The sequence below is a fragment of the Chenopodium quinoa genome, unplaced genomic scaffold, assembly GCF_001683475.1.
Source record: "Chenopodium quinoa cultivar QQ74 unplaced genomic scaffold, ASM168347v1, whole genome shotgun sequence".
Taxonomy (NCBI): Eukaryota; Viridiplantae; Streptophyta; class Magnoliopsida; order Caryophyllales; family Amaranthaceae; genus Chenopodium; species Chenopodium quinoa.
Window position 1 is genome coordinate 957,103 of NW_018745617.1, and position 20,137 is coordinate 977,239.

The 20,137-nt window shown below is 33.4% G+C and overlaps 2 protein-coding genes and 1 long non-coding RNA gene across 4 annotated transcripts; 2 read left to right on the forward strand and 1 right to left on the reverse strand.

Moving 5' to 3' along the window:
* The first annotated feature begins 519 nt into the window (after positions 1 to 519).
* LOC110716632 (mRNA cap guanine-N7 methyltransferase 2-like) lies at positions 520 to 7,906 on the forward strand. 2 transcript variants are annotated; one of them, XR_002510532.1, is made up of 12 exons: positions 520 to 1,243; positions 1,810 to 2,126; positions 2,215 to 2,309; positions 3,536 to 3,607; positions 3,698 to 3,807; positions 4,101 to 4,223; positions 4,375 to 4,467; positions 4,766 to 4,834; positions 5,484 to 5,572; positions 5,671 to 5,768; positions 6,026 to 7,041; positions 7,818 to 7,906. XR_002510532.1 is itself a non-coding variant. In XM_021895277.1 (11 exons), the coding sequence occupies exons 2-11, from the start codon at positions 1,925 to 1,927 to the stop codon at positions 6,164 to 6,166; spliced, it is 1,092 nt and encodes a 363-aa protein (XP_021750969.1). In that variant the 5' UTR covers positions 520 to 1,243; positions 1,810 to 1,924; the 3' UTR covers positions 6,167 to 7,882. The 2 variants fall into 2 exon arrangements, 1 of the variants encoding a protein (XP_021750969.1); XM_021895277.1 differs by having other exon boundaries at positions 6,026 to 7,882.
* A 1,106-nt stretch (positions 7,907 to 9,012) lies between these two features.
* On the reverse strand, positions 9,013 to 12,666 carry LOC110716659 (probable LRR receptor-like serine/threonine-protein kinase At3g47570). The gene is made up of 2 exons (XM_021895306.1): positions 9,454 to 12,666; positions 9,013 to 9,365 (listed from the first exon to the last, which is right to left on the reverse strand). The coding sequence occupies exons 1-2, from the start codon at positions 11,858 to 11,860 to the stop codon at positions 9,013 to 9,015; spliced, it is 2,760 nt and encodes a 919-aa protein (XP_021750998.1). The 5' UTR covers positions 11,861 to 12,666.
* A 3,609-nt stretch (positions 12,667 to 16,275) lies between these two features.
* On the forward strand, positions 16,276 to 18,016 carry LOC110716711. The gene is made up of 2 exons (XR_002510565.1): positions 16,276 to 16,480; positions 17,582 to 18,016. It is a non-coding gene; the product is annotated as an uncharacterized LOC110716711 (long non-coding RNA).
* The last annotated feature ends 2,121 nt before the right edge of the window (positions 18,017 to 20,137 follow it).

A 20,137-nucleotide genomic window follows, 5' to 3' on the forward strand; every position in this document is an offset into this window, starting at 1 on the left:
TAGGAGCCCTGTTCTAATATTAAAATGGAGCCTTAATAATTTTATTTTTAATATAGGCAATACACAACTTTCATATACATTACAAATGAAATTGCTTTTGTATAACAATTATATATTCCATTACCCAAAACCAAAGTTCCCTATATTGTACTTATTTTAATTCTTGTCATTTTTTTTTTTAATTCTTGTCATTTTGATTAGGTTCAAAAGATTTCAATCTTCACAAATACAAAAAAGTACCCAAAAAAAAAAACACAATACAACCTTCAGTGACAACAATTACACCATTAATTTAAAACTAATACATTTAGACATAATAATTAAATAAATTAATTGACATTATCACAACTAGAAAAATTAAAGAAATAATATATATATATATATATATATATATATATATATATATATATATATATATATATATATATATATATATATATACACACACACGAATTGAAGTATAACCTTTCGATAAAAATAATCTTGGAAAATAAAAAAATAAAAAATAAAAAATTGCTCATTGCCAATATTACGGTAGAAGAATCGTTTGAGTTTGGTTGAAAATATTTTTTTTTTTCCATTGAGAATTCTTAAACAGAGAAATAGAGACAATACAATTTTTCATGAAATTGTATTCAGGTAATTATTATGTTAATACTAATTTAAATTGATGGAAGAATATAGAAAGTTGTAGAATTTAATTTTGTAACTTGAATTAAGAGAGGAAAAATAGCATTGGAATTGTAAAATGTTAATATGCTAAACGTAGGGCGTTTAACAAGACTTTTGCTAATATATCTATTTTTTTTTTTTTAAAAATAAAAAAAATTAGGGGAAAAATGGGCCCTCTAAAAATTAGGGGCCCTACGCAAGGGGCTCTTTGCACTCCCTCTTCTACGGCCCTGCCAGCCAACATCAAAAATCCTAAACAACCCCATTATGTTCAATCCAATTGACATTACAATTTTTTTTTTTGAAAGATTTACCTTACAAATTTGATTGTGATTGGATTGAATTTATAATCCGAATACCTTTATTTCGGCTCTAATTTTCAAAAAAAAAAAAAAAAAAAAAAAAAATAAGGTGTGACTTGGAAAAATGACCGAAGAGTTCTGTCTCAACTATTGTTCTAAAAAAAAAAAACTGTCTTCCTCTCAAATTCTGTCGCACCCTCTCCACTCTTAATAGTTAATACTTCTCCGTCGCGCCGGAAAACAACCGTCGACAACCACCCAGCTACCAGGTAAACGCTTCACTTCCATCTTTCTTAGGGTTTTTGATTCAGTTTGACTGATTTTCAGCATTTTAATTATACCAACTCAATTAATTATTTGAAATTTTTCTTGCTAATCAGTTTTTAACATTCATTATTAGGTTTTATTTAGTTCATTTGAAATTGAAATTCTTTAATTGAATGATATGTACCTCAAGAATGGTTGATTGTTTAGGCTTAATTGAGGGATTGTTTGTAGTAGACATTATTAATACCACTTATTTAGTCAATTCTTTAAATAACTTTTGTAAAGATTGTAAGATGTTTTATGTCAATTTTATCAAATGAAATGTAATGATAATCACATTACATTATGATTTACATATTCATGAATTTATGTGTGTTTTTGTATATTTTATCAAGGTGAAATGGTTTTGCTATTTGTTTTTCTGTTAAAATCATACTTGTATAATGTATATTATATGTTCATTAATTTGTGGGAGTTTCTTGCAGTGTACAATGATTTTATAGTAATGATCATTCTTGTATTTAGTATGTTCGAGTTATCGAGTAATTGCTTTGGTTTGACGTTGTAGGGTACAATCGGTTGCTTATAACGACCATTCGTGTATCAAGTACCTTCGATTATACGGGTAATGGGAGAGCCTTGAAACGGGTGCTTAATTAGAGTGTGTGACATTGGACAGCAGAATGGCGGGATTTGCAGCAGTTACACCTAAGATGACAACAATGGAAACCACTCACACCCACCAGCGTCTCTTTGACTTTGCTAAAACTGCTCTATTCAAGATCTTCCTCTTCCCTTATGCTACCGTGTGTGAGTTGTTTTGTGGCCAAGTACCAGATGTGGAGAAATTTGACGATGCTCTAATTGGTCATTACATTGGGATTGGTATCTAATTTCTTTTGCATTGCCAATTTTTTTCTCTCTTTACTACTAATTGTGCATTAATTTGAACCAACAATTTTGAATTTTGAAGATGTGGAAACCTCTGGAGTAAGCCAAGTTCAAGCGGAGTGGGAGAGTCAGCATAAAGCATATACTTCACAGTTCTTTGAGCTTGATCCTTGCGCAGTAATTCTCTCTTCTCTTTAGCCTTGTTTCAATTTGTATTATATACTAAGGATATGCTGATATTACGAGGCTTGATATATTTATTTATTTTTATGTTTTTCTCCACAATGATCTCTTAATCGATTGGAGTAATTTTCTGTTGTAAATAATCTTTGTTGAACTTGGATATTAATTTGAAGTTAATGTTTTATTAGGTGTACTATTTGACAAACTAACTTCCCATGTTGCATTTCAACTGAATTCCTTGTTGTCGCTAGTCAAACATGCTGCTTACTTGCTTTTCGTTTCAATTCAAAGATTTTCGATGCCTAACTAGATAAGATGTTCTAAGGGATTGATTGGAACTTTGAAAGTGTTGTAGAACAAAGAGTTTTTATTACTTGACAAGAATGCTTACAAGACTTGGATGGGTTGTACAAATTAATCCCGAGTCTATAGGCAATTAGGTGAGCCCATTAATTCTTGAAAGTGTACAATGCACATTGCATAAAATGTTCTACACTCATACAATAGACTTGATGTATACAAGGCTACTTTAGAGGTGTGCTTTAAAAGCTTTTTTTAGTCTCGAATGCATTCCCCTGATCAACCATGTTCACTTATGAACAATAAAATCAGGATGAATTAAAGGGCTTAAAAATTTAGATTAGTTGTTTTTCTGATGTAGTGGAACATTTGTTTTTAATCTCTATGAGTGATTAGCGCGTGATTTATTTTGGGGAAGAAGTAAGCTCATTTTATTTTTATAAAGTAAAATTGTGATAATATTCACTGATTGGGGTTTTCTTCAATCTTCATAACTGAAGTTTGACTTCTCTAAGAATGGGATTATAAAGGAATAAAATCCTTCTTGTACATGTGTCATGTGGGTTTTCTTCCTAATATTTCTGGTAACCACATGTATATTTGCTAAAAATGTCCAGATGAATCATATCTATGTGCTGATATTTCCTTGCTACATAATTTCTTGCTGACTACAATTCAGTCTTCTTTTTAAAGATTTAATATAAAATTGTATTGTGTGTGATGTCTATTGAATCGAAACTTTGTTACATTATCAAGAAAGAGCCTATAGTCTGAAATGTACCTGATCATACAGATTGTTTTATCATTATTAATATTCTGAATGTTTTTTTTTTTCCTTTGCTGTGTGCTGTCATTGGTAGTAAAAATTTCTTGCTTTAGTTATAATATCTTTATATGAAATTTTCTGATCACCTTGATAGGAAATTCTGGAACCACATTTGCTGGACATGTGCAACACAGTTGATATTGTTTGCTGCATGCAGCATTTACAGGTTTATAATCTGAAATTTGGGTTTTGAGATTGGTTAAGCACAATTTGGCATTATTTGTTTGATTTTAGCTACATCTTACATGTTTTGCAGATATGCTTCACATCTGAAGAGAGAGCTAGGATTCTTCTGCGTAATGTTTCATCTTTGCTGAAACCAGGGGGTTACTTTTTAGGAATCACTCCTGACTCCTCCATGATATGGTATGAAGTTATGCTTGCAGAGGTCCTCTTTTCTTTTTCTCTAGAAACTCTTTTTGTATTTTTACTGCTATTGTGTCACCCTCTTTTTTCTTGTGATTAAAATGATGCTCTTTTGTAAAATTAGAGTTGAAACCTTTTTGTTTAAATTAAATAGGTATCCTGTTTTTCTTCTATCTAATGATTGTTTGCACAAACATAAGGTGTGATTACAATATTTCTTGCCTGTATGAGCCTCTTCCAACTGTTGGTTATATATCCTTAGCATTTCTTGTACTTTGCTGATTTCACTACAGGGCAAAGTATCAAAAAAATGTTGAAGCATACCACAACAAAAGTGGTGGAATGAAGCCGAACATTGTACCAAACTGCATTCGATCAGAGAGCTACATGATTACTTTTGAAATGGAGGAAGAAAAGTATGCCTAAATAATGATGCTTTTGTTTGCTTGTTTAGTTTTGCTTATTAGTACAAACGAAAAATAAGTTGCCCTTGTTCTTTTTTGGTTTGTAGAAAATGAAGAAAATATGTCTTCTGTCATTGACTTATTCATCATTCTAATTATATAGGTTCCCCTTGTTTGGAAAGAAATACCAGCTGAAGTTTGCTAGTGATAACTCTGCAGAAACACATTGCCTAGTTCATTTCCCAAGCTTTATCAGGTAGATTCTTGGCAACTTAGCTAATTATCAATATTCACTTCATATTGGCCGGCCCTTTATTATTTATTTTTGATATTAATTACTTAATTTATTTATTTATTTTTTGGAGGGGGGGGTGGGGGTGGGGGAGGAGTGGGGGCGGGTGGTGGACACTGTAGTCCAGCAATGTCCACCGATCTCTTTTTTTAATTAATCCTTAAGGTGTCAATTGAAACCTAACCGCAGTCTTACAACGTGGAGGATGACAGCTTGATTTAGATTCCTAAGACCCTAACTAATTTGGTTGTTTTGACCTCAGGTTGGCTAGAGAAGCTGGTCTCGAGTATGTAGAGATTCAGAATTTAACCGAGTTTTATGATGATAACAGGTACAATTACAGCTAGTTTGCGGCTTTGCGCCCTCGCCCTCCCTCTTTTGTCCCTCCTCCTTGGAATCTTACAATTTTTTTTGTAAGATACTGTGTTATACTTGCAAAACTGTTATACCCCTTTTTATTTATTTTATTTTTGTATTTTGAAAGAATTTCTTTTTCTCACTTTACACTCCTCTTTTTATTTTTTTTATTTTTTATTTTTTATTAATAACTTTTTCAACTGGTAATCTTATTATGTCTTTTTTTCTTTGTCAGAGTTGTTGCTGTTGAAAAATAAGTGCTTGTTGTTGTGTCTTGTAATAATGGAGCCACATATAAGAGCAATTGGAAAATCAAGTGAAATAACTTAATTTCTATTTTCAAAGTCATTGGTAGAGGAAGTATACATTGACAATTAGAGACTTAATTCAGATTTCATATACTATTCATGACTCATTAGCTGTCCCTTGTGCTTTTCATATGTTTTTGGTAACAGCCAATGGCCTTTTAGGTGTTTTGTAATTGCTGCCATGTCATCTTCATTTATCTTGTTTCAGCTTCACGATGTGAAAAAATCTGACTATCTGGCTTTTTTTTTATAATTTTTTCATGACTTCTAGTTTTTTTCATTTTACCTTATGTTGCATCTTCCTGTTTGTGACAGAGCTCAGTTTGGAAGTTTAATTTTAAAATTTGGCCCGAATCTGGTGGATCCTCGTGGAAGACTTGTTCCTCGTTCTTATGATGTGTTAGGTGATGAATTTTATCTTTCCTCTTGCATACTTGTCTTCTGTTGACATTAAGCCTGGATAACTATTATATTTATTCGAGCTTTAACGTTTTCCATCCAGGTTTATACACAACATTTATTTTTAGAAAGCCCGATCCAGACATGGCTCCTCCTATTACAACCCCCGTGTTGCCGGATGGACCTCATATTTATGATGAGGCAAGTACAATACTATTTCATAGGAGTGAGTTTTAGGTTCAGGAGATTGTTAAAGTTTTGACTTTTAATTGTGATCTCATTAGGAGAAAAGTAAATAAGGAATTGTAGGATGCCATTTGGTGGATAAATGGGTGTAGTCCTGAATGGTTGTGTAAATTGTGTTTCCATATAAATGGTATTTTTCATGGTTGATAGATTTAGCATGATCCGCTATTTTATGGCGTCATTCATGGTCACCTGGTGGTTTCATGTTACAGAGAGAATGGCAAGGGACTGCTTGGAGAGACGATGATCTTAATGGTACAACAGAGCCGCCTCCTGGTCTTGGCAAGATCAGTGATCAGAAGGGGATTTTAGGTCCTGGCCCTGTCGACTTACGTTTCCCGGATGTCATATAAGACAGTATAACTACGGAGCAAGAATATTGAATTCAATTACACTTGTGAGTTTTTGACCTTTATCTGCACTGACATAGAGGATGAGAGTAAATGATGGTTCATATGTACATCAAACAACAATTACCCATATTTTTTTATTTTATTTTTATTATTTATTGATAATTTTATAAGTATCCAATAAAATCACCATATAACTCTATTATTATTAACAAAAGTATGTGGCTAACAATAAATTATTTCAATGTCCTTATTAGTCATTTTGTATGAACAACTAGTAATCAACAACTATTTTGTAGTATTTACCAAACATTTCTATTCAAATTTACAACTATGAGATTGTGGGATAGTCTCCCATTGGTGAGGAGTTCATTATCCTTCCCTCTCTTAAGGAGCCTTATTTGCGAACTTAGATGGTATCGATCGAAGTAAAATTTTCATAGAATAAGACGTCTTCTCCTTACCTATATAATAATTAAAAAAAAAAAAATTGCAACAGATATGTTGTAATGCTTGTAGACGTGCGGAGTGCATGACCATTTCTCTCTTTTTCTCTCGTAATTACTATATGCCATCTATACTATTACATGGTCTTTGAAGACCTTTACACCAGCCTCCATTTATGAACTTAACAAGGCTACATGTTTATGAAATTCTACGATTAATCCTCTTTTCGAATTTCACAAAAGAAAACAAAAAATTGTGTTTAAAGGCAGATTTTCTCTTAGAAGAAATCATCAGACTCAGATAAATCCAACAGTCAACCTCACATCAGTTTGAAGGGTAATCATCTGAAAAAGGTTTAATCAACATCATTCGTAATAGCATGTCTTCCGAGAATGGTAGAGCTGACCCGAGCCCGAGTTTGTTGAATGCAGGTAAGGGTTTCTCATTTGCTTATAATTATGTAAGAGTATATGATCAATGATCATTTCATCAATTGAGAAGAGACTTTGTTTTCTTGCTTATAATTATGTAAGAGTATATGATCAATGATCATTTCATCAATTGCGTCATTTAGTATGAGCATGAAATTTTAAAAAAAGGGTTAAAAGGCGGGAAATGTCAAATATGATACAAACAACTACGGTGTACCTCTTACTTTATTTCTTGATAGAAGTTTTTGTTTTGTTACCATACCGGATGATAGATTCTGTCAAAAGTTTCGTTATTGAGGTTCACATTTAACGATTACAATATATAATCCCAAATTAAGAATCCTAATTTAAAATTGAAGAGTGAATACAAAATTTTAGAGTGAATTACATGTAACTGGGTGTAAAATTAGCAAGATGAAAATGCAGATAGTTTTATGCCATTAAAATTTCATTAAATTAACCCCAAATTGTAAAACTAAATTTAAAGCCCAATAATTATATCAGTTTTCATACAGAAAAGTACCAAAATCATGCTATTTCAGCTATAATCAGCTTACTGACATCTACATCATTTTTTCTTTTTTTGGCAACACAACTACTAGTATGTTACCACTATTGTGAACAAAACCTCAATTTTGATCAATGATCTTAATTTTACACTTAAATCCACTTATAAAAACAGGACTATAACTCCTTTACCCTTAAAAATAAAAATTTTCCATATTTGTTACCTATCTACAACTGTTTCGTAATAGATACGAAGTATAATGATGCAGGGAACTTAAATTCGTCATGGGAGCAGTCAGGAGGCATACCAAGTCCAGATATTCATACTCCTGAAGTACAGGTTGTTAGTCCCCCCTCTCAACGATAATATGGAAATTTTGTGAATGGACTTATTTAGCAGTGCTATGTTGCTTCTGTTTTCGTTTATGTTTGAGTTAAATTATAACATTTTATTCCCCAGATAGCTTCTGATTGTGAAATTCTGAAGGAGTCTGAATCTCCTTGTTTTCAAGACATTCATCGTGTTACAAGTGCTCCAAGGCAAAGAAATCCTGCAGATGTAAAAAGTTTTTCCCATGAGTTGAACTCTAAAGGAGTATGTACTCCTTTTTCATTTGGGAAACCTCGTGGTTTAAATAACCAGGAGGTAAGTATAATTATCTGTAATTTATCCTTCTCTGGATGTTATATGTTATGAGTTATGACTCCTTTGAGTACTTGTTTACCTTTAGAAATCAATGTGTTATGTAGGAGGTTTTAGTCCTGATACGAGAAAGGTTTGAGAGAGACAAGGAAGAAGTAGACTCAGATTTAGCTGCTTTTGCAGCAGATTTAGTTGGTCTTTTAGAAAAGAATACAGAAAATCATCCTGGATGGCAGAAAACTATTGAGGACTTATTGATCTTGGCTCAGAGTTGTGCTAAGACATCACCAAACGAGTTCTGGGACCAGTGTGAAAGTATAGTTCAGGAATTGGATGACAGGATGCAGGAGTTGCCTCCAGGTACTCTGAGACAGCTTCATATCCGGATGCTTTTTATACTCACTTGGTGTACTAGATTGGTGCAATTTTACAAGGAAAGTGGATAAGCCGAGGATGTACATGCCCTTCTGCTGCGCCAATCAACTATCTTGCAGTTTGCAGAAAAAAGATTAAGTTCTGTTTCTTGTATGTTTATTCCATGATTAGTTGGTGTTTAACCATCCCCTAAATATTATTTATCTTTGACTTAATTCTATAACCAAATGTGTGGATGATTGTATCATTGATAATGACTAATTGACTGAACTGAGTGATTAATAATATAAGTTTGAGAGGAAGAGTCTTCCCTTTATAAATACATTCTTTTTATACATCGGAAAACATACAAGATTACAAACAAGTTGAAAGCATGGATTAACTTTATTCCATGATCAGTGGGGATAAATTACATTAATTGAAACAATAGTGGTTAATACATTTTCTTAATCAAGAAGCTTATTTCTGATTAGTGATAAATTTGCAACTACATCACTCATGTCCAACCTTTCTTGTGGCACTTCAGCTGAGCAAGAAAGTGCTACAACAAGTACAGAAGTTAAGGCCTCCAACATCACACTCTTGTTGGTGTCTTTCTCTTTGTCTATGTCTTCTATTAGAGTATGATCTACAATCGTGTCGATCTCTTCCGGTATAGCATTTTTCACAAAGTTATGTAAGCTCAAGCTGCCTTTGAACATGTCATCGGTAGGCCTCATTCCTGTAAACATTTCGAGTAAAAGGATCCCGAAGCTATAGACATCGCCATTGGTAATCACCTCATTTCCGAGACCATATTCTGCATTCAGATCATGCCTCAAATATTAGTACAATGAAAACATACAACTGATAAAGCAAAAAATAAGAACACTAAGCTGAGTTGTTACCTGGAGGAGTGTAACCAATAGTTCCTCTAACTCCAACAGAACTGTACTGGTTTGCATGACTGCTATTGATGCCTTCTAGGAGGATCTTGGCTAGCCCAAAATCACCGACATGAGCAACCAAGTCATCATCGAGGAGGATATTGCTCGGTTTCAAGTCACAATGAACTATAGGGGCACCACATTGACGGTGAAGGTAATCCAAGGATAATGCAACATCAACTGCAATATCAAGTCTTTCGTGAAAATCCAAGGTTCTCGATGTTTTATATGTGCTTTCAACCTTATCTATTGCTTGTGATAGATGCAACCAATTTTCCAAACTTCCATTCACCATGTACTCATAGACTAATGCCTTAAAATCTCTACCTTGATGATCAACACTTGAGCAAGCTGTTATCACCTTCAGAAGATTTCGATGTCTAATGTTTCGAAGGACCTCACATTCAGCAATGAAACTCTTTGAAGCACCGCGATACTCAAGGTTAAATATCTTGATGGCAACAGTTGATCCATCAGTCTTTAGGATTCCTTTGTACACAACCCCGAATGTACCACTGCCAATCAAATTTTCTGCAGAAAACCCATTTGTAGCTTGAAACAGAGTTTGGTATGATAAATTTGGAAAATTTTCCGTGCCATTGAAAGGTGTAGGCTCCTGAATCCTCTTTCTCTTGCAGAATATATACACAAACACAAGTGAAGCTAGCAGAAAAATGACTCCAAAAAATGCAGAAAGAATCGCGACTGTCAATTTTTTCCTCTGCACTGAACTTCTTTTCTGACTGTTTTGGCTTACACTACAGCGGGGTAACTTCAGTTCAGGTATGCCTCCGCAGATCCTACTATTGTTATCGACTAAAACATTAGTTGCATTGCTAAATACTCCGCCAATGGGTACTTTACCTTCAAGTTTATTGTGTGATATATTCAGCAATCGCAACTGCAGACTCTCTAGAAACTGTGGGATCGGACCTGACAAATTGTTGTATGACAAATCGAGTTCAACGAGACCCTTTAATGAGTGCAATGCATCAGGAATAGCTCCATGGAACTTATTTTTTGCAAGGTACAAGTACTCTAGCGCGACACAACTACTGATAGAGTTTGGTATCTCACCAGATAGCATGTTGCTTGAGAGTAGAAGGGTCTGAAGATTAGTTAGTTGTCTAACTTCATCAGGTAGAGAACCAACTAGTTTGTTTTTGGATAAATCAACTTGGACTGACAAGGAGGGGAGGTTAAATAGTTCTACGGGTATTTTGCCAGTAAGGTTGTTATTAGCAAGATATAATGATGTTAGTGATGTACAATTTCCTAGACTCGAAGGTATTTGGCCTTGAATTCGATTATTAGCTAGGTAACAGGCTGACAACCTAGTTAAGTTTCCGATTGAAGGTGGAATGACCCCAGTTAGATGGTTGTTATGCAAATACAAGATGTAGAGATTTTGGAGCTTGGTTATGTTTTGGGGTATGACCCCAGAAAGATTGTTATCATAAACCGAAAAAATTTGCAATTTCAATAAGTTTTCGATGCACATTGGAATTTCACCATATATGTGGTTATCATTTAAGAACAAGTAAGTAAGCAATGTGAAATTGCAAATGACTTGAGGAAAAGCTCCATAGAAGTTGTTTTGATCAATCTCTAATAGTTGTAAGTTGGTAGAATTGGCCAAGGATGAAACAAAATTGAAATCTTCAGGTTGATTATAACCTAAGTTGTTATGGGAAAGGACGAGGTGAGTTAGTCTAACTAACTTGTTTAGAGAAGGAACTTGTCCTCGAAGATTGTTATTATGGAGTTGGAGAGTTTCTAAATTTGAACAATTGGATATTGAAGCCGGAATATGACTGGTGAATTGATTGTAGCTTAATGACAAGAATGTAAGACGAGGAAGAGTAATGCCTAAATCTGAAGGTAGGTTACCTTTTAAGTCATTACGTAGGAAAGATAAATTTATCAATAACGAGAGTTTATAGATTGAAGGAGGGACTATGCCGTAAAACATATTGTTTTCTAAAGATAAAAAGGTCATATTCTTTAATTTTCCTAGACTTTCCGGGATCCTACCATAAAAAAAGTTGTTTTCAAGGAACAATTTTGTAAGGAAACTTAAATTTCCTATATGGGAAGAGAGTGTACCCGTGAGATGTGCAGATTTCAGGTTTAGTTTCGTCACTTGCTCATATTTACGGCTACAAGTAACACCGTGCCACTTACAAAAGTGTCGGGTGTCATTCCACGAGGTCATGATACCCAAGGGATCATCGCGTATTTGTGCTTTGATTTCAAGCAATGCCAATCTCTCTGTTTCATTGTTCCCGCCCACTTTAGAGTGCTGAAAACACAACAGCATAGACGTGGCGAAAACGATCAAGTTAAATACAATGCTTGAGCCGGACATGCTTTATTTTTCAAGATAATTGCTATAACTTCTCAAAAAAGAATAGAGAAAGATAACTCTTACAAACTATGGTGTAAATTCAGTAATGGATCGGATTTCTGTAAACACTTATTAAACAAAAGCATACATGATACTATGATAGTCAAGGTGAAAGTTGGAAGAAAGATATACTCGCAATTCATTATCAATAGGGATTAGGATGTAGAGACATGCAAGTAGGCAAGTTGTGGGGAAGACTAGACTTTGAACTTTCAACTTTGAATTTTAGACGCTATGTTTTTTCCCCTCTTTTTTTGTTGCACTTCCTTAAGGGCTTTTTTTTTTTTTTTTTTTTTTTTGGAGAAGACTAGACCTTTTTTTTTTGACGGGATGAGAAGACTAGACTTTGAACTTTCAACTTTGAGTTTTTTACTTCATCTTTGAAAATAAATCCCCCACTTTAACGGGCATATTTGTCAATCAAGACATTTAAACAAAAATATCTTTAATTATTATCGATAATCATAAATTATTTGCACAAATTCTTGGGAGAGTCTACAGTACATGACAAATATTGATATGTATTGTAAATTTTATGTACTACTATGTATTATTAAATTATATATATATAGACAAATAAATTTTTAAAAAATAAAAAACAGTTAACCCCTTTAATTTTATTTTTCTCACGTTTTTTCAGTTTCCATTGTTCCCTGTTCTCTCATTCAAACCTCTGTCAAATTAACACCCCATTGAGGATTCAATTGAAAATCTAAGTTCGAAATTGCCCAAAATATCAAATTAGGAATAACTTGCAGAAAATTATATCCCATGATTACAAACTTTTTGTATACATGGTCATGTGCATAATTGCTCAAAAAAAAAAAAAAAAAAAATTATACGACAAATTAATTGTATTATATTCTCTAATACAATTGATGGTGATTTAAAAAAAAAAAAAAAAATCAATCATAGATTTTCATGACTATTGATGAATTGCAGCATGGAGTCGGTAGCCGGTGACTAAGAGCTAGCAGAGCAATGTGGAGATTAGAGATGGCGGTTAGGCTTTTTTCTAGGGCTTTGTGTTTTTGATTTTTTGATTTGGCTATAGCTTTTTTTTTCTCTATTTTTTAAAAAAAATAATTTTTGTAAAAAAGTTTAAGGTGTACGTGTGCCAATGATTTAAAACACCACCAAAACTAATTTTGCCAACGAATTTGAAGATTGTACAAATTTTGGTGGAAATTACATTACATCAATAAATAACTAGATTTGAGAATTAAACTAAAAAAAAAAAAAAAGGTAAGATGTGAGTCAGGTATAAAAATATACTTCGTAATAAGAAAATATGATGAAGTTCATAGTTTATCGAAAAATAAAACATGTAAAATGACACAATTACTAGTCTCTGTAAAAGAACTCAAATTTAGACCACTCGCTAGTCATAACTATGTAAGAAAAAATATGTTTGTGTGTGGTCTTAACAAGACTAACGTTGTATAAATTTTACAATACGAAATTAAAGATACGGATGATTAAAAAAAAAGTGCAATTGATTAGTGAGAAAAGATAAATGAGTACCAAAAAAAACATAGGAAGTAATTTTTTTTAATCTTTTATAAGTCAAGGCAAAGATCTTCATAAAATATACTTCGTAGTAACCTATTCAAAGAAACAAATAGGGATCAAGGGATGTCTATTAAACAAAGCACTCCTTAAACAACTCATTCAAAACCCGTTTGTTAGTTGATAAACAAAAATTCAAGTTATTTAATAAACAAGCTCATCTAGAACAACTTGGTATTCGATTTTCTTAGGCTCACAAACATCAATTCGTTCGTGATTGTTTATAAGCCCATTAGTTTGTGTTTTTTATTGGCTCATTTAAAATTGTTTATAACTCAAATTTTAGAGAAGTCTATATTTAAAATATTTTGTCGCTATTCAGCAATAATTTATAATTTTGTTGCCAAACTTTGTTGCTAAAATGCTCTCGTTTTTGTAGTGAATAATAACTTTGGTGGATCTAATACAGTGAGAAGGATTTAAAATTGATAAGAATTTTAAAATATAAGTAGTCCTACGAATAATCTACATAGGTTGTATGATGTAAAATAAATCAAACAAGTATTTGATATTGCTTTTTGAAGGTAATTAGAGAGGAAAAAATGGATCTAATAAATTGCAAAGGATTCGAAATTGATAAGTTTATAATTAATATAGTCCAACGAGTAATTTAAAAAGGTTGTATGATGTAAAATAAATCAAATATGTATTTTATATTTCTTTTTGAAGGTGGTCTAGAGGGAAAAAATTTTAAAATATGAGAAGGGAAAAAAATTAAGGGGAAAAAAATTTAAAAATATGAGAAGGGACTACATTAATTATATAGTTATCAATTTTCAAAAAAAATATATGAGAAGGGAAAATTTTTTAAAAAAATGAGAAGTGACTGCATTAATTATATAGTTATCAATTTTGGAAAAAAATATGTAAGAAGGGAAAAAAAAATATATGGTGAGCACAAAGATTTGATCCTTAAACCACTAATCAAAACAATAATGCAATTCACCATCTTAGCTAGAGTCAAACTATGATAAAGAGATACAAAAAATATATATTAAATTTAATAGTGGTACATTGTGGTACATTACTTTAGTGGTACATAGCGGTACGCGTCATTTACTGTAGAATTTTAGCAAATTCTTATATAGCCATCAGAGGCTTACTTCATATAGGGTTGTGTCATTTAAATTATTTGATATTTAGAAAATATACATTATTGAGACAATTAAAACGAGTACCAACATGACTAATCAATAATAATTAATACATACATTAATATTAGTGTATTTATTATCCATACATACTGTCATAGATGTTACTCCCTCGGTTTTGTAATAATTGCAACAATTTTACTTTTGCACTCACATGTTTATTTTGACTATACTTTTTACATAAAAAAATATAAAACACATATGGTTACATACATGTAAAATATTTTTGGATTAGTGTTTATGTATATTTTCATTATGCTAACCTTTTATGCTTCTAGAAATACAGATGATCAGAGTTGTGCATTGACATTTGTAGCAGTCAAAGTGTTTCGATTATTATGAAATGGAGAGAGTAATATATAAAAAAAATTGTCATTAATAAAGTAAGAAGCACTAACACTAGCTTGTATATGAACAAGCACTAATACAAGCTTGTATTTGAACAATAATATGAAACTAAAACTTAAATTAAATGGTGGGAGGGTGTTTTGTGTTGGGAGGGTTTTTTCTAACCTCCATTGCTAGGTTTCGTCAATTTTTTTTTGAAAGTTCTCCTTCTCTCTTCTCTCTTCTCTCTTTTCTCTCCATCTCTACCATCTCTTTTCTCTTGGTCTAAGTTGTGAATCTTTATAGGGGCTTCCACTGGTGTTCTTACCGGTGGTAAACTCTAAAAACCTTTTAATTGATTTCAATAAATAGATTGATTTTTTCAACCTTATTAAGATGATTATTTTTCTCTTGAGTTTATTTTCTTTTTATATTTGTATGACGAGATTTGAAAATCTAGGGTTTCATAATCTCTACAAGAATCCAGAGGACCATATGAGTATTAATTAGGTAGGAAAAGTGAAAAAGTGAGCCCCAATAATGTCTTATTTGGACAAAAAACGTTACTTGGTAGTGTTATCCAAACGTTTCATAACTTGCGGTAGTTCTAAACAAATAATAAAAAAAAAGTAGTTATTCACAAATAACGCTATCTTTATAGTAGTTTTAAACAAAATAAACTAGTTGAATTTAATTAGTGTAAATTAAACTAATGAAAATGTAGTTGTAGCTGTCACTTAGCGTATATCATCAAGTTGGATCAAAATCAAGTACTAGTTTTACGTAATATCAAGTATAAACTAGTGTTTAACCGCGGGGATGTCCCGCATATATCAATACTTTAAATATTATTGTATTTTAATTTTCATGTGTTATATTTTATGTAGATGAATTTGACTTATAGTATTATTTTTTATATACATAATAATCTTAAGTACATCAATTTAGTTTAGATTTAATCTAAGAAAACAATTTAAAGTACAAATAAATACACTCTTATGGTCCACATAACTATTTAAGAAAATTAAATAAACAAAATTATTAGATAGCAAAAATTGATATGACATCTTATTCATTTTCCAATTGACCCAAATTAATTTTTGACATAAACATTTTTTAATTGATATGTTTTGTTTATATTTCTAATTGGGTGATGTGACATCTTATTTAATTTGTTCCTAATTGGATGATGTAACATTCTGTTAGTGGAATGGAGGGTGACACGCGGCGTGTATACTTCATTTTTAATATACAACAAATATAGATAGATTTATAAATCATTCTCCATATGGGGTTTTAACGTTTAAGTTTGATTTGGGTTAAGTAGGACCGGGTTGATAAGGACACCCCTACCCTCAAGTCTTTGACGGGCTACAAATACATGTTCGACTCTTTCACATAGACAAAATAAGTAAGATGATCTCTTCAAAATCAGTTTATCTTGTTGGCATTCTTTTAGCCTTCACTCTTCTCTTCCCCTCTGCGGTTTCAACTCGACTCCTGGTTGAGTCTAACCGTTACAACCTACATGCTGGTGAGTTTGTTTTTTTTTTTTTGACAGAGGATTATTATTTTGCTTACTTGTAATTTATAATTTTATTTCTGTAAATAATAGAACCTATATAAAAAGAAATTAATAAACTTTTTGATAATCAAAATTAAGCATGGCAACAAGATAATCATTGTTCCTTGTGTTTTGAATTGGTTAATTTTTTTTCCTAAGATAATATGTATGATTAAAGAGAGTAGTTGTTTTTCCGTTCAAAACAAAAAAAAAGAGAGTAGTTGTTTTTTATTAATTTAAAAAAGCGGATTTTTTTTTAAATTTTTTTTAAAAAATAGCAGTGTTTGTAAGTTGATATATATTTTTTATTTTTTTTTTTTGAATTTTTTGAAAAAAACAGTTTTTATTGATGTAGTATTATAATTTATTTTTTTTGAAAAACATGTAGTATTATAATTTATAATGCCTTTTCTCAAATTTATCAACCAAAATACCTTTTTTCTTATTTTTTTGTTATTTATGGAAAATTTGTCAAATAACACCTTTTAAACCTAAAATCAGAATTTTTTGCGAGAACACACCCTTAGGGCGATTTTAGGGGGATTGACTCGGTTTTTCGGTGTTGACCATCACATGAAGGTCACGTGTCCACACCTTTTTTTTTTTTTTTTTCTTTTTTCCCCAATTTTTTCTCCAATTACTTTCTCTCTCCTCAGAACCACAAAACCACAATCTAGCTGCCGAGGCGTCGACATCGACACCGCCGCCTAGCCAACCCAACGGCCGACACCACCACCCACCAACCTAGCCGCCATCACCAGCCACTTGAAAAAACCCCTTGAATTCCTTTCATTTTTCCCCTTTCCTCTCTAATTAGACTTTCACTCTCCTCTATTCTTCCTAGCAACGAACCTTCGAATTCTATCAATTGAAGAGATAAACTCCAGTTTTTGGAGGTGGTTAGGGGTGTTTATGGAGATGGTTAGGGTTTTTTTGAGTAGTTTGCATGGTGGGTCTAGTGGTTTTGGAGGGTGATGTATGGTTACAAGTAGCTTCTACCGTTAAAACCTCGGGTTTAGTTACGAATTGTCTTGAAACTTCATTAATAAAACTCTCACTTTTGTTTACCAGAGTCCAAGGAGGGGTGCCAATCTACAACAAGTCGCCATTTACTTGACGCTCCAAGTCCATCAACTGTTGGTCCTAATGATTACGGTGACGAACCCGACCTGCCGTGACCCCTGGGGTTGCTCCTGGAGAAATGGTCCCTAATCTGCATGAGTTGATTGGCAATGATAGATTTGATTATGAATGTGAATTTTTCAAGGTTGATACATAATTAAATCGATTGCTTCACAAGTTTAATTTGCCATAGAATGAATTTTTCATTTCAAGGTGGTTTTTTTTTTTTTTTTTTTTTTTTTTTTTTTTTTTTTTTTCATTTCAAGTTTTGTAAGTAAATAATGATGCATGTTCCATAAATTATATATACTAGCTTGTACCCTTACTATGCAAGGGATATATATTATGGAATAATATTGTTTTTCTTGTTTATTTTTGTTTAAATTTTTTTTTATGTATAGTTTTTTCTTTTTATTTTTTTTAAGAATTGTTGAATTAAGGTAGTTAATGAATTGTTTTGGAGAATAACAATGTTACGTTGGAAGTAGTTTTATTTTTGGAAATTTTCAATGGTGATCCTCAATTTGTGAGATACGAAATTGGTAACCCTCATAAAAATGAATTATACAAAATATGGCCTTATTTAAGAATTTTACCGTCTTATAATCTAATTTCATTAAAGTGTTAATAAAGGGCTCATTTGGCATTGATGATTTGATGTGCGTGGTTTTTAGTTTTTTTGGTGTTTTTTTATTTTTTTTTAAATTTTTTTTTATAATCATAATTATATGATATATATATCATATAATGAATCATAAATTAGTCAAAATTTCAAAATCATGATTAATTTGATAAATGATAGCTAAAAAGTTGAAATACAATTTTCTTGTTTTCTATTGGAACGCTAAACCTCGCCCTCGAATCTCCAACTAACGCCTGCATTATAACTTAAAATTACATTTTTACCCTTGTTATAAAAAATACTTCGTATAATTAACCTCAACTTACCGCTTTCACCGTCCAAAAAAATTTGATAACAATTGTTTCGGGGTTTTCTGATGTCCTTCGGGAGAGTTACAACACCAAGACTGGAACCGGACGCCTGTACCTGCAAAACAACGAAGACTCCTTGTGGTAGGAGCTCCGCCTCCGACGATCAAGTTAGTACCAGATTAAGGAGTAATAAATGCGGAAATAAATGTGATTAGAATGTGATTAGGTCTCTCTAGGTGAGAGTGATAAATGTGAGTAATCTCTGTTATGCGAGTTAACTTCTGTGTGTCCCCCCTCTTAATGAGGATTAAGAGAGGTATTTATAGCCTCGGGAAGCGTGCCAGACTTAGGTTTAGGGTAAACCTTGGGCTGACTGGGCCTCATAACAGGATTGGGCCTTGGTGGCCGGGTTTCCCCATTTGGCATGGGTGGACACGTGGCGTGTCTCAACTGGTCCGTAGAGGACATATCTGTGACTGACACGTGGCAGGCTCCCATTGGCCCACATGGAGGACACATGGAGGAACCTGGTTGATCCACTTGTCAGACAGCGATTGGTGGATAAAAATCCCCTAATCATTTGCCCCTCACAGGTGGCACGTGACTGGTCACATGTCACCTGTGACAGGTGTCGCATGGTGACAGGCGACGGCCTGCTACAGGTGTCACCTTGCAGATGGCCGAGAGATTTTCCCGCCCAAATTTTGAATTTAGAAGCGACCCTTCGCCTTCTCACTTTGCCTATATAAGGAAGTGTTGACTTCAGTCATTTTCACATTTGAGAACTTTGCGAGAACATTCGGACCCCTGAACTTGCTCTGACAATTTGGACTCTTGTTGCCTACCGCCTGCTCTGACAAGCCGTTTGCAAAGGATTTCAGAATCTCTTCAACCAACACTCGTTCAGGTAACCGTCGGTTCTCTTTCCCTTAACTTTTTTTTTTTTTTTTTTTTTACTTATTATTTATTTTGAAATGGCACCATGGAAGCACTCGACACGCCCTAAGTTAGTGATCAGCCGGTCACCGGGGACGGCTGAATCTAGGACTAGGAGTGCCGCCTGCCCTCTTCTGGACCCATCTTTGCCCTTTATACAAAGTCCGACTGTATCTGTGTCTATGCAGAACGTGATGGCCAGAACAAAACAAACTGCCAGGATATCAAATTCGGACGGCTCCTCTCAAAGGGCGCCCATCAGCGAGACATCTGACCAGGCGCCGGATGTAGAAGTGAGACAAAGCGGCTGCCAAGCCGAGAGTTCGGAGGGGGGGGCCAAGGTGGTCCCTTCCCATCTCACCGTTGATATGTCTGACTTTTCTTCTCCTCCTTCTAAGGGAGAGGAGGCGGGCCCCTCTGGGAGAGGGGAAGAGTCGTCCTCTTCAGACTCGTCAGAGGACGAGTCTGACTCTAGTTCTTCTGACCACGTCTCTCCAGGCTCAGAAGAGAGAAACAGCCGCCTACAAGAGGCGAGACTTTCTCATGCGGCTGAGAAAGGGAGCGACTGGGCCGAGCCGTCTGCTTCTTACAGAGAGGAGAACACCCCTTACTACAGCATGGTACCCCGGGGCCGGA

Excerpts from the sequence above, each read along its gene's own strand:
- LOC110716632 (XM_021895277.1), top strand. The coding sequence starts at position 1,925 with ATGGCGGGATTTGCAGCAGTTACACCTAAGATGACAACAATGGAAACC. Across the intron at positions 3,608-3,697 it reads GCTGCATGCAGCATTTACAG|ATATGCTTCACATCTGAAGA; the intron begins GTTTATAATCTG and ends CATGTTTTGCAG. Across the intron at positions 4,835-5,483 it reads GAGTTTTATGATGATAACAG|AGCTCAGTTTGGAAGTTTAA; the intron begins GTACAATTACAG and ends TGTTTGTGACAG.
- LOC110716659 (XM_021895306.1), bottom strand. The coding sequence starts at position 11,860 with ATGTCCGGCTCAAGCATTGTATTTAACTTGATCGTTTTCGCCACGTCT. Across the intron at positions 9,366-9,453 it reads TATTGGTTACACTCCTCCAG|AATATGGTCTCGGAAATGAG; the intron begins GTAACAACTCAG and ends ATCTGAATGCAG.